The following is a 12,670-nucleotide window of genomic DNA, read 5'->3' as shown; positions in this document are numbered from 1 at the left end:
TCTCCTGCCTGTCAGGTAGTGGGATGATGACTATGTGAGTGCAGTCAGTAGGTCCGAGAACATTGGGAAAGTTAGTGAAGGCATAAAAGCCTCTCTTTAGTTCCATCAAGTCCTGCCTATCCTAAGGAAATGTTATGTAGCAATTAATGCAATCAGACACATCTGTTATCACCTGGCCCAGACAGAGAGAAAAAGTGGTTTGAGACATTCCCCCAATGACCCCTACTGTCAACTGGAAGGAGCCGGATGCCAGGAAATGCAGGGTGGCCAATAGTTTGGTGAACCCCGGTATAGTGTGGGATCTTTCTGTGACCATATCTAGATCCCCTCAGATTTCTTCATATAATTCCAGGATAGCCTGAGAGCTGAGATGATACCTGCTAACCTCATAATCTTCTGGCATACCCAGCAATGAAGCTCGTGGAGGAAAGATGCGCTCCCTGTATCTCCTCCGCCATGGCATCCTGCATGCCAAACATGCCGTGGGCCATGACACTCTCACTGCAGGGACAGTGGCTTGGGCTACAGTGCAGGGACTTTTCTACATAAGAACATAAGAAAATGCCATACTGGGTCAGACCAAGGGTCCATCAAGCCCAGCATCCTGTCTCCAACAGTGGCCAATCCAGGCCACAAGAACCTGGCAAGTACCCAAAAACTAAGTCTATTCCATGTAACCATTGCTAATGGCAGTGGCTATTCTCTAAGGAGGGGGTTATACCTTCCTTTGCCTGTTCTTGTGGTTATTGTTGTTGTTCTTGTTGATGGCTGCGATGAGCATCCTGAAACAGCCAGTATCCCCTAACAAGTAAACCTGCCACAAACATAGTAGTGTTAGGAAGACAGACCAAGTCAGAAATGGTGTTTTTATTGGTCCAGGAAGTCATGGTAGGTGTCTCTGATAGAGGGTCTCATTTTATTGTGTGCGATAATAGCTGCGATAATAGCCACAATCCACAATAACGGCCACGGTTGCTCAATACAATTTTTTTCCCTTCTACTGTTAAAAAAAGGTGTAGTTATTTCTGATGATAAATCCCATGTTAGTGTGCATTAATCTATTGCAGAATGTGATAGGACACCTTAATTTGCATTAACTCCTCCCACTTGCATATTAAAATTTAAATTTGAATGCTTGCTTGCATTGTGATATTTATCGTGCATGCAACGCACGTTAGACCCCATTTAGCGTGCATTAAGGCCCTAACACATTTTGATAAATGGCCCTGTAAGCCGGATAACGCTGAATATTTGCATTTATCAGGTTAACTGGGTGATGCATCAAGCTGTGCTAGTACTTTAATGCGTGTATATCACATATATCGTGCTATACACGTGATAATTTGCATCTCCCTGCCCAGATGCCCTCCCCTTTTACAATGACCTTCTTTGCATGCAATTTAGCATGCATGAATAATGCAAATCATGGCAAAGAAGGCCATCACTAGTCAATTTTATGTAAATATTTTACTGCAGCCAACTGAGAAGGTGATAAAATATTAAAATATAGCTGTGATAAACTATCTACACCTATTTGAAATGCGTTACATAAGTGGTGGGAGGCCTGGGACCCTAATGCAGGTTCTGAGGCTCCTGCCACACATGTAAAGCAGCAGGAAACAAAAAATCACTGCAAACAGGAAAATTGAGCGGGGTCAGTGCTGACCCGCATATCAACAGGGCCACCACTCGAGGCGGCCCTGACACTCCAAAAAAGTTAAAAAGGAAAAAGTATGCACATGATGGCGACTCCGCAAGAAATAATTACTCCCAGCCCCCCCGGGGCCTCTTACCATGCCTTCACAATAGTGGGACCCCCTCCTGCAATAAAACATCGAGGCTTAGTGAATCTAAGGGTAAGTTAGCCAGACAAATGACTCCACCAAGAACACACCTGTCCCACCCTTTACTTAGACAGATAACTTTTTAGCTAGGTAAAACGTTAGCTGGCTAAGTGGCAGCCACTGACTACAGCTGGATATTCAAACAGCACCTTTTAGCCGGCTAAGTCTGAACATAGCTGGCTAAATTTTGCTGAATATCCGGCCCACTGTCTTTTCTGATTGTAGAAAATGTTTGATACCTTTTAGATCTCAGTAGCATCTCTTTCTCTGAAATGATTCTCTCCTTTGGTTTGAACAAATTATCTAAAACAGAAATGGGATATGCATGTTTCAAATAACCTTGTTTCGCTTGGTAAGTAATGCAAAAACCTTGACCACTGTACTCTTTCCACTGGATCATATGCTGCAAGTAAAAGTATTTATCCTGCAATTATATATTTAATTTTCAGCTCAGATTTATTCAAAATTTGTCATTCAAGCATATGCAAAAATAAGAGGTTAACAAATACTGTAACTTGTAGGTGATACATTTTAATTGGACTTATTTAATTAATTTGTAGCTATCTTTCAACACAAAGGGGCCTATTTATCAAAATGGGGGAAACAAGTAAGCGTTTACATGCACTGTTAGCAATTAGGCCCAATAACATTAAAGGGGTCTGTTGATAAATGACGCACTGATCCTTGTTAACAGACTTTGCATTTTAGTAAACAGCCAAGCATGAAGTTGCCCAAACACAGAAGTAAATTACAGGTCATGCTTAGCTCATTTTTTTTGCTGGCCTGATCCAGAGGGCCTAGTTCTCAAAAGTCATTCACAAATATATAAAGTTAGGCCAGTAAAAATTGACCACCTATAACGTATTTGTTAACTTTATTTCTACATAGCAATGTGAACTAGCACAGTGACCACATTATTTTATTCCTACAAGTGTAGGATGGGAGAGAAGTCTTCATAAGCTAGGCAGGCCTTTTTTTTTGTTTTTCTGGAGAAAGAAAAGACATGGAATCTCATATTCAGAGTGCCTACAATTGGGTAAGTTATCTGGTATTAAACTACCTGGATAATTTTACTTTGCAGAATGCAGCCCGTTATGACTTCCACTGAACAGAACCTAGACAGTCTAAGTTATTCAGATAAGGTTATCCGGGTAACATTAGGACTGCTCTCTGGTGCAACCACTCTTTCCCAGATGACTTACTCAGAGAACACTGAATATCAGCATTATCCGACTAAGTTATCAGTCCCATCCTGGAATGCCACCAGAATGCCTCTGGTTTATCCAAGTACATTTTATCCTGCCAAAAACTTACCTGGATTAGTCTGAGGTGGTCAGAACGGCAGGATTTTTTTTTATTCGTACAATTTGTCAGGCTAAATTCCAAACTCAGCTGGATAAACTGAATATGGACCTCATGGAGCCCTGATGGAGAATGAAAATGCAATATATTGTGCTTCATAGTTCATGTTTCCTTGTGCTCTTTTCACAGATAGTTACAGAATGCTTGATCCAGCCAAGTTCAGGACTTAGAAATCTTTTCTGGAGAAATGTCTTCAATAGTTTTGATGAATAAGAATAATCACATCTTATGGTGTAATGCCCTGCATATTTCAGGAATTATGTAGAATTTGGTGGCAACAGCAAACCAAGCATGCTTTTGACGTGTTGTTCGCTTGAAAAAAGGGCAAGAAGTTAAAAATGCTTTCCCAAACTTAAATCACAATACTGCATCATTGAGATATGCTGAAAACCATTTACACGCAGTCTTACTCCATAGAATTCAATGGGGAAAAGGAAGTGTAACAGAAAAACACAAAATCTTTCAATTCTGATGACAAAAAAACACTTTTGAGCTCAATATTTAGAGAGCCGGCAAACGGGTAAGTTATCCAGATAAAATTTGCATATAACTACCCAGATATTCAGTGGGACTTATACGCATTAGTCTTCCATTGAATATACTCAGATAAAGTTGCGTGCATAACTTTATCCAGATAACTATAGGACTGCTGTTTTGCTGACCAGACGGACTTCTGCATGTACCTTTAGCTGGACAAACCTCTGCAGGTACATTTTCCCTTGCCAATTCCCAAAGGCAAGTATACGTATATTTTCTTTTTGAATACTGGTACAAATTCTGTGGGCTTGGCATGTACCTACATTGCTTTGAAAATTTCCCCCTTTACCTTCACTAGAGAAGTCTCCATTGATCCCCACCCTACACCTCTTCTCTTTCTTTCTCCACGTTCCCTTATTCCCCCAGACAGTACCTGTGATGGAATTTAAGCATGCATGGGACAGATTGAGGACGTGATAAGAACTGGGATGAAAGATGAACTATAGTTAATGAAGTTAGCAGGTTTCCCTTGAACCCCGTTATTATTGTAAAGCTTGTAGCTGTTATTTGTGTTACCGTTTAATCTGTTATATGTAAAGCCTGTTGCTAATTTATTGTTTCTCTGTAAACCGAGGTGATGTATAACTATACGTACCGCGGTATAAAAGAATCTATAAATAAGTAAATAAATAAATAAATAAATAAAATAAGAGAAACTGAGTGGGTTGGTGGGGGAGGGGGGCGCAGTGTTAATTACTACCCTTAACCGAATGCATGGGGGTAATCTGCAGGGAGCAGCAGTTATTACCATAAGAAACTTGCTGGACAGACTGGATGGACCATTTTACCTTTATCTGCCGTCATTACTATGTTACTATGGAAACTATGGGAACTTGTATACTTATCTATTCAGAATGGTAGAGGACCAATGAGGGGAACAACAAAACTGACTTGCATAAGGAACAATATCTTATGGATGGTCAAGCATGTAGAGCTGACAGCTGGGGATATATTCTTAGAGCAGTGTAAGCAGGAACAATGGGGCGGGATGGTGGGGGGGGGGGGGGGGGAGATACGGGGGAAACTGAGTGAGCCAACTGATCCTTATCATCAAGCATCTGCAATGTTATTATACATATTGCACCCTTCCTATCATGCCATTTACTGATATCAGATGCACCATACAAAACAGAGTTCATTATTCTAAATGGGAAGGTTAGGAGATTTAGCAAACGGAAGAGCTGTAGCTAGCTTATGACCGATATGTCCATCGCCATAGGTGCAATCCATCCCAAGGTGCCACCTCTCTTGCACAATGTTGGGAAAAGCCATCTCCCCTCCTTCCAATTCAGCCCTGAGGTCTGCCACTAGGGAGAGGAGAAATGAACTGCTGCGCCTGCTCTTAGTGTCCCTCCTCCCCTCAGGGCCATCCATGAAGGTGGAGGGAATCAGGACAAAAATACCAATGCTGCCGCAGCAGTGGAGGCAGCCTGCACAGGATTCCCTCCCTCTATAGTCCGGAGCAGTGTGGTCTGAGGTGCCATGAGATGAATCGGTGGCCTCCCCAGCTCCAGTCATGAGTAGAAAAAGCAAAGTGCCGGCCAGTTTGAAGACGATGCCTTGGACCTCCCCGTAAATGCAGTGAGAGCAGCACAACTTATAGGGACCGCAAGAGACATCAGCTTCTTTCGCCCTGGGCATTCAGGAGCAGGAAGCGCAGCATGGCCTGCGGGGCCGCAGGAGCAATAAATCATCTCCCCTTCTTCCTCCCACAGTCAGGAACAGTAGGAGCAGCACTGCCTACTCACCAGAAGATTCAGCATCAGCCTTCCTTCGGTCTGGAGCGGGAGAAAGAGCAACGCAGCCCCGATACTAGAAGGAGGATTCTGGTGGGCCCTGTGGCTGAAGGAGGAGTCTGCTGCTGCTGCTTTTGCTTTTCTTGCTCCTGCTTCCAGAGGGGGGAAACAAGTAAGAGAGTGTGTGTGTGTGTGCGTGTGTGTGCGTGTGTGTGCACGTGCGCGTTTGGGTGAGAATAAGATTGAGCATGGCAGACAGCACGTGTGTGGGTGTGATTTAACATGGCAGAGGGTATGTGTGGCTATGATTGAGCATAGTAGAGGGTGTGTAGGTGTGATTGAGCATGACAGAAATCGTGTATATGGGTGTGATTGAGAACAGCAGAGAGTGTGGTTGTGAAGGACCATGGCAAATTGTGTGTGATGGGTGTGACTGAGCATGGCAGAGTTTGAGGATGTGGATGTGATTGTGCATGACAGAGGAGAGAGCGTGTGTGTAGGTGTGATTGAGCATGACAGAAATCGTGTATATGGGTGTGATTGAGAACAGCAGAGAGTGTGGTTGTGAAGGACCATGGTAGAGAGTGTGTGTGGGTGTGTTTTAGCATGGCAGAGAGTATGTGTGTGTGTGTGTGCGTGTGCATGGCATTGAGTATGGCAGATGTTCTGGATGTGTGGGCATGATTGAGCAAAACAGACACTGACAGTGTGAGTGAGATTGAACATGGCAAAGAATGAGGTGTGGGTGTGATTGAACAAGGCAGAAAGTGTGTGTATATGTGTGTGTGTGTGATGTGTGTGTGATTGAGTATGGGACAGAGTGAGGTGAAAGTTTTTGCACAACCATTACTCTACTCTTCTTCTGCTAATCCACAACAATTTCAGGGCATCTGGAAATTGAAAGTTGCCAGATATGGAAAGCAAGTGATTTTTAAAAATCCTTATTAGCTTTTATTATTGGGTGTTATATGAATTGTATGCTGTTTTGAAATATTTTATTGGCATTTGGAAAAGTTTTATGAGTTTTTAATTATTGGACCTTCTATTCAGCTATTTTGAAATATTTATTCTTTTTATTAGTATGGTTTTAATATTATGATTAATGTTTTATATTTCTGGATTTTATTTGATGCTTTATGAGGAAAGGTGATGTTTCTGTTTTTTCATTGTTGCATTGTATACAGAGTCTGGCTTGTTGTGGTTTCCAGTTCATTTTTTGTCACCATGTTTCTATTTATACTTTATGGACTCTTTATTCTGTATTTGAGGGTTTGTCTGTGGACCCTGCAGGACCCTCAAATACAGACTGTGATCGAGGTGAGAGATTTTGCTAGTTTGTAGTTTATGCATAGGGATCTATAACAACCTGATTTGTTCCATTTTTCTAATAAGAGGTGTATTAGTATTCTAGGACCTGGTGTTATATTTACAGCATTGTCTTTTCATAGGTAGGGTTGTTAGAGTTTGTGCTGGGTTTTGTTCTACTCTGGTATAGGAGATTCATTCTCAAGCTCCTCCACTGGCTGCCTATAAAGCAAAGGATCCTATATAAAGTACTCACCGTAATTCATAAATCCATTCACAATATCTCTCCTCTTCAATTATGTAACCAACTACGCCCTCACTCCTCCTCTAGACCCATCAGAGGAGCATATAAAGGCACACTCTATGTACCTTCAACAAAATCCTCGCATCATAAACGTGCCATATCTACAGCAGGCCCCATTCAATGGAATGCGCTCCCACCAGACATTCGGCTTGAGTTCTGCCACTCTTCATTCAAAAAAAAAAACTTAAAACCTGGCTCTTTAGCCAAGCTTTTCCAGGACCATGATCATCATTTTTTCCCCTCCAACCAGCAAGAACATATCTTCTTCACAAACCCCCATTTTCCATACCACTACCTACTTCGGTATCTAATCTCTTGCTGCAGGACACTTGAGACGTTCTCACTTATACGTTATAATTTTTATGCTCAATAAGACCTGTCAACTTAATTGTTTAAGTCTTTTTTTTTTTTCTCCTTTATCTTTTGGTCATCAATGTTACAACGTTATCATTAAATTTTGAACTTATGTACACTGTTCCAAGTTTCATAACCTTGTTCTATGTAATGCCTTTTGGCAATTTTCATGTTCTGTTTCAATGTAAACCGATGTGATCTTTATTTCATATAGGAACACCGGTATATAAAAATCTAAAAATAAATAAATAAATAATTGTAATTATAATTCAGTTTACTTATAACTTTCTCAGGACCAAGCCCCCAGGCCAGTGCATTCCATTACACAAATTAGGTAGTCGCCTAGGGCGCCAATCATTAGGGGGTGCTGAAGAGCAACCAGGTGGGGCTGCAAGTGGAACCTATCCCATTCATGGCAAAGAGGAGTAGAGATTCAGCGGGTCATGAGCAGTGCCCAACCTGCTCATGGCCCAGGGAAGCACACACTCAGCGGGCATGAATGAGGTAGGAGCCGGGGCCAAGACCATGGGGGGGGGGGGGGGGGGCGTTATGACTGTGGGGAGGGGGTACAAGGCAGAAGTTTCACCTAGGGTGCCTAATACCTTTGCACTGGCCCTGCCAAGCCCAAATGCAGAACGCGTAACCATAGGCATAATACCGGTATATAAAAATTAAAAATAAATAAATAAATAAATAAATATGGGTTCCAAGCATCTTTTTTGCTTTTCTGGTTAGCAGCACAGCTTGTAAATTTGATATTCATGCTGTTGGTGATATATTTACCTCAGAAGACTGTACTTTGAATGTTCCTTTTCATGATTATAAATGCATAATTTTTGTGTGTGGGGTGGGGGGAGGGAGGAAGAGCACAAGGCTTTAAGGGGAGGTTGGAGCTGGCAAACAACATGCTGAGGTTTCATTTTGAAATTCCTGCGTGTGCTTAATGGTGTTGACTTTGTATCTGCTACAAAGCAGGAGCAAAGTCTGTGGGTGTGCAAGTACCCAGGGGTCCAACTGGCTCCCAGATTTTCAAAGAGAAACGTCATGGGCAGTTCCCCAGCTTTTTACATTAGGTACATTGGATATGTCTGATGATATTGAATCCTCTGATCTATCCAGAAGAAACAGATAAAAATATTATCCATGCTCATTATTTCAACTTTAGAAGCAATTTAAATATGGTGAACAATATTTGATGCACTAATGTATAAATATTTTTGTTTGCCATGTTTGTGAACCTTTTGATGCTTATAAATTTTAATCTGTATGTAATTTTGTACCCCGCCTAGAATTTTAGATAGAGCAGATTATACAATGTTATTAATACATAAGGCTCATGGTGCCAAGATCCAAATACTAGTTCCAACTGAACTGGAAGCCTAAAGGAACAGGAGGAAACTGCTGGGTTAAAATAAAAATTAAAAATTAAAGTCCCCTACATTTATAGAAGCTTCTGCCTTGTGGTATTGTATGTGGTAATCAGGGTGAGGGCGCACTTTTTCACTTGGCCATAGGTGCCACATGGCCTGGCTACGGCTCTGGGAAATGGCACCACTTTTCTATCATATATGATAATCGTATGAGATGTACAGGACAATAGTTGCTAACCATATCATCCACAAAGGAAATGACATATTTCCACACAGATGTCTGAAACAATGATAAAAATTAAATGTAGGATATGTTGCATTTATTATAGCCATTTTAAGCTAAGTGGATGTTTGCCAACACAGTTCTGTTATCATGACATATTAGTTCAGTCACTCCCTAAGAGAGATCCAGGAAATTATATATGCTTTTTTTTAATAACCCCCAAAACACAATTTTAAATTCAAATCCTGTTAATTGAATTAAAGTGGTCCCCTCAAAACGCACACAGATACCAAATATTGATAAACTTTCTACTTTACATAAGAACATAAGATATGCCATTCTGGGTCAGACCAAGGTTCCATTAAGTGCAGTATCCTGCCTCCAACAGTGGTCAATCCAAGTCACGAGTACTTGGCAAGAACCTAAACATTAAATAGATCCCATGCTACTAATGCCAGCAACAAGCAGTGGCTATTCCCTATTGATTAATAGCAGTTTATATCTTCTCCTCCAGAAACTTATCCAAACCTTTTTTAAAGCCAGCTACACTAACTGTCTTAACTCTTAACCACATTTTCTGGCAATGAATTCCAGTGCTTAATTGTGTGATGAGTAAAAAATAATTTTCTCTGATTTGTTTTAAATTTCTACTTGCTATCTTCATGGAGTGCCCCCTAGTTCTTGTATTATCTATTTCAAATTTAACGATTCAAGACCTTTCATGATTTTGTAGACCTCTATCATATCCCCTCTCAGCCATCTCTTCTCCAAGCCCTAACTTCTTTAGCTTTTCCTTTATCATTTTGGTTGCCCTTCTCTATACATTCTCCAGTGCAACTATATGCTTTTGGAGGTATGGCGACCAGAATTGCACACAGTATTCAAGGTGTGGTCTAACCACTGAGTGATACAGAGGCATTATAACAGCCTCTGTTTTATTTGCCATAGCCTTCCTAATCATTTCTAACATTCTGTTTGCTTTTTTGACTGCCTTAGCACACTGAGCAGGAAATTTCAATGTAACATCATATTGATGCCCAGATCTTTTTCCTGGGTGGTAATTCCTAAAATGGAACTTAACATTGTGTAACTAACTACAGCATGGGTTATCTTTTCTTATATGCATCACCTTGCACTTATCCACATTATATTTCATCTGCCATATGGACATCCAATCTTCTAGTTTTGCAAAGTCCTCCTGCAATTTATCACAATCCACTTGTGATTTAACTACTCTGTATAATTTTGTGTCATCTGCAAATTTGATCATCTCACTTGTTGTACCTTTTTCCAGATCATTTATAAATATATTAAAAAGCACTGGTCCAAGTAGAGATTCCTGAGGCCCTTCACCTTTCTCCACTGTGAAAACAGACCATTTAATCCTATTCTCTGTTTCCTGTCTTTTAACTAGTTTGCAATCCACAAAAGGATATCTCCTCCTAGCCCATGACTTTTTAGTTTTCTTAGAAATCTCTCAAGAGGCACTTTGTCAAACGTCTTCTGAAAATCCAAATGTGCCACATCTACCAGTTCACCTTTATCCATATGCTTATTCACCCCTTCAAAAAAATGTAGCAGATTTGTGAGGCAAGACTTCCCTTGGGTAAATCCATGCTGGCTATGACCCATTAAATTATGTCTATCTATATGGTCTTTGATTTTATTCTATATAATAGTTTCCACAATTTTCCCGGGACTGAAGTCAGGCTCACCAGTCTATAGTTTCCCGTATCACCTCTGGAGCCCTTTTTATATATCGGGGCTACATTGGCCATCTTCCAGTCTTCAAGTACAACAGATAATTTTAATAATAGTCAGAAATTTCTTGTAATATGTTTGAAAATTCATTTTTTAGTTCTTTCAGAACCCTGGGGAATATACCATCCAGTCCAGGTGACCTAATGCCCGACCATGGACTGTGTTCTGGATCTGCTGTTTGCCACATGCCCTGACCTTGGACTGTATCTCTGAAACTGCTGTCTATTGCTTGCCTCTGTGGTACCTGGTCTTGTGTTGGATTCTCCCCATGCTGGTTCCTGCCATATCAAAGGCCCACAACTAAGTCCAGGTGCTGCCGATTTCCAAGGGCTCAACCTGTGGAGAACGAGAGTTGGTAGCGTTGAAGATCCTCAAAGACTTCCTCGGTGACCAGCGTCGCCAGCCAACGGGGAGGACTTACGGGGGTTCTCTTCATGGGTAGCAACAACCTCGCCTCAGCACAAGGTCCACGAACACAACAGTTCCACCTTTCTTAATGTGTGGTATACACTTCTAAGATGGTATTTTTTAAACAATATCTATGCCATTTGAACACTCTTAACTTTTGTAGCTGCACCGTTCAGCTTTTTTTCTAACTATTTTTTACATTTTATCAAAATTTCCCTTTTGAAAGTTTAGTGCTAGAACTATGGATTTACTTATTGTCCCTCTTCCAGTCATTAATTCAAATTTGATCATGTTAGGATCACTAAGGCCAAGTGGCCCTACCACTGTTACCTTTCTCACCAAATCCTGTTCTCCACTAATAATTAGGTCATTAGGTCTAAAATAGGTTCCTCTTTCATTGGTTTCTGAACCAATTGCTCCATAAATCTGTCTTTTATTCCATCTAGGAACTTTATCTCTCTAGTATGCCCTGATGTTTTACTTACCCAGTCAATATTGGGGTAATTGAAATCTATATAGAAACACGTGGTATTGAAAAATTAAACAATCACAGCGCTATGAAACTTTATCTTGTATGTTTAAGGACCATCATACCACCCACAGTGCTCACAAGTCAAACTTGCATCTCATGCACTTTCACGGGGTCACATTTAATCAATTGGTCCAGATGGAAGGCATCAAAATTCAATTTTGTGTACTTTTTATGAATTTTTTACGATATATATTAAAAAGGCAACTTCCCTTGTTTCTGGGTTATCGGGGTTACTTATCTCCCTGCCTAGTTAACTAGGCAGGGAGATGGTGTCGGCGTTCGAAAAATTGATGGACCTTCGGCACCTTGTATGAAATCCTTTTGCTTGTACCCCTGCTAAAGATACGGGGATGTGCTGGATCAGGAGAGTTTGAATACGGATGTCTCTGAAGCAGCTTGTGTGGCGAAACGCGCGCGTTGGACAAGTTACCCCAACAGCTACGGGATAAGTAACCCCGATAACCCAGAAACAAGGGAAGTTGCCTTTTTAATATATATAGTAAAAAATTCATAAAAAGTACACAAAATTGAATTTTGATGCCTTCCATCTGGACCAATTGATTAAATGTGACCCCGTGAAAGTGCATGAGATGCAAGTTTGACTTGTGAGCACTGTGGGTGGTATGATGGTCCTTAAACATACTAGATAAAATTTCATAGCGTTGTGATTGTTTAATTTTTCAATACCACGTGTTTCTATATAGTTCATTTCAATCGTGGGATTTTTCATTAAGAGAGTTTGTGTGTTTGGTAATTGAAATCTCCCATTATTAAGAACATAAGAAATTGCCATGCTGGGTCAGACCAAGGGTCCATCAAGCCCAGCATCCTGTTTCCAACAGAGGTCAAACCAGGCCACAAGAACCTGGCAATTATCCAAACACTAAGAAGATCCCATGCTACTGATGCAATTAATAGCAGTGATTATTCCCTA

General features: G+C 40.8%; 1 protein-coding gene across 1 annotated transcript in view; it reads right to left on the bottom strand.

Moving 5' to 3' along the window:
• C7H10orf90 (chromosome 7 C10orf90 homolog) overlaps window positions 1–12,670 on the bottom strand; it is a 289,452-nt gene that overhangs the window by 4,436 nt on the left and 272,346 nt on the right. Inside the window, exon 7 of the mRNA XM_029610728.1 lies at window positions 2,084–2,147. Within this exon, the coding sequence (XP_029466588.1) occupies window positions 2,084–2,147 (64 nt within the window). The remainder of the gene's footprint in view (window positions 1–2,083; window positions 2,148–12,670) is intronic.

This window comes from Rhinatrema bivittatum, chromosome 7 (genome assembly GCF_901001135.1).
Source record: "Rhinatrema bivittatum chromosome 7, aRhiBiv1.1, whole genome shotgun sequence".
In the NCBI taxonomy this organism is placed as follows: domain Eukaryota; kingdom Metazoa; phylum Chordata; class Amphibia; order Gymnophiona; family Rhinatrematidae; genus Rhinatrema; species Rhinatrema bivittatum.
Note: the sequence above shows the minus strand (reverse complement) of the source record. Positions and strands in the feature narration are given on the sequence as shown.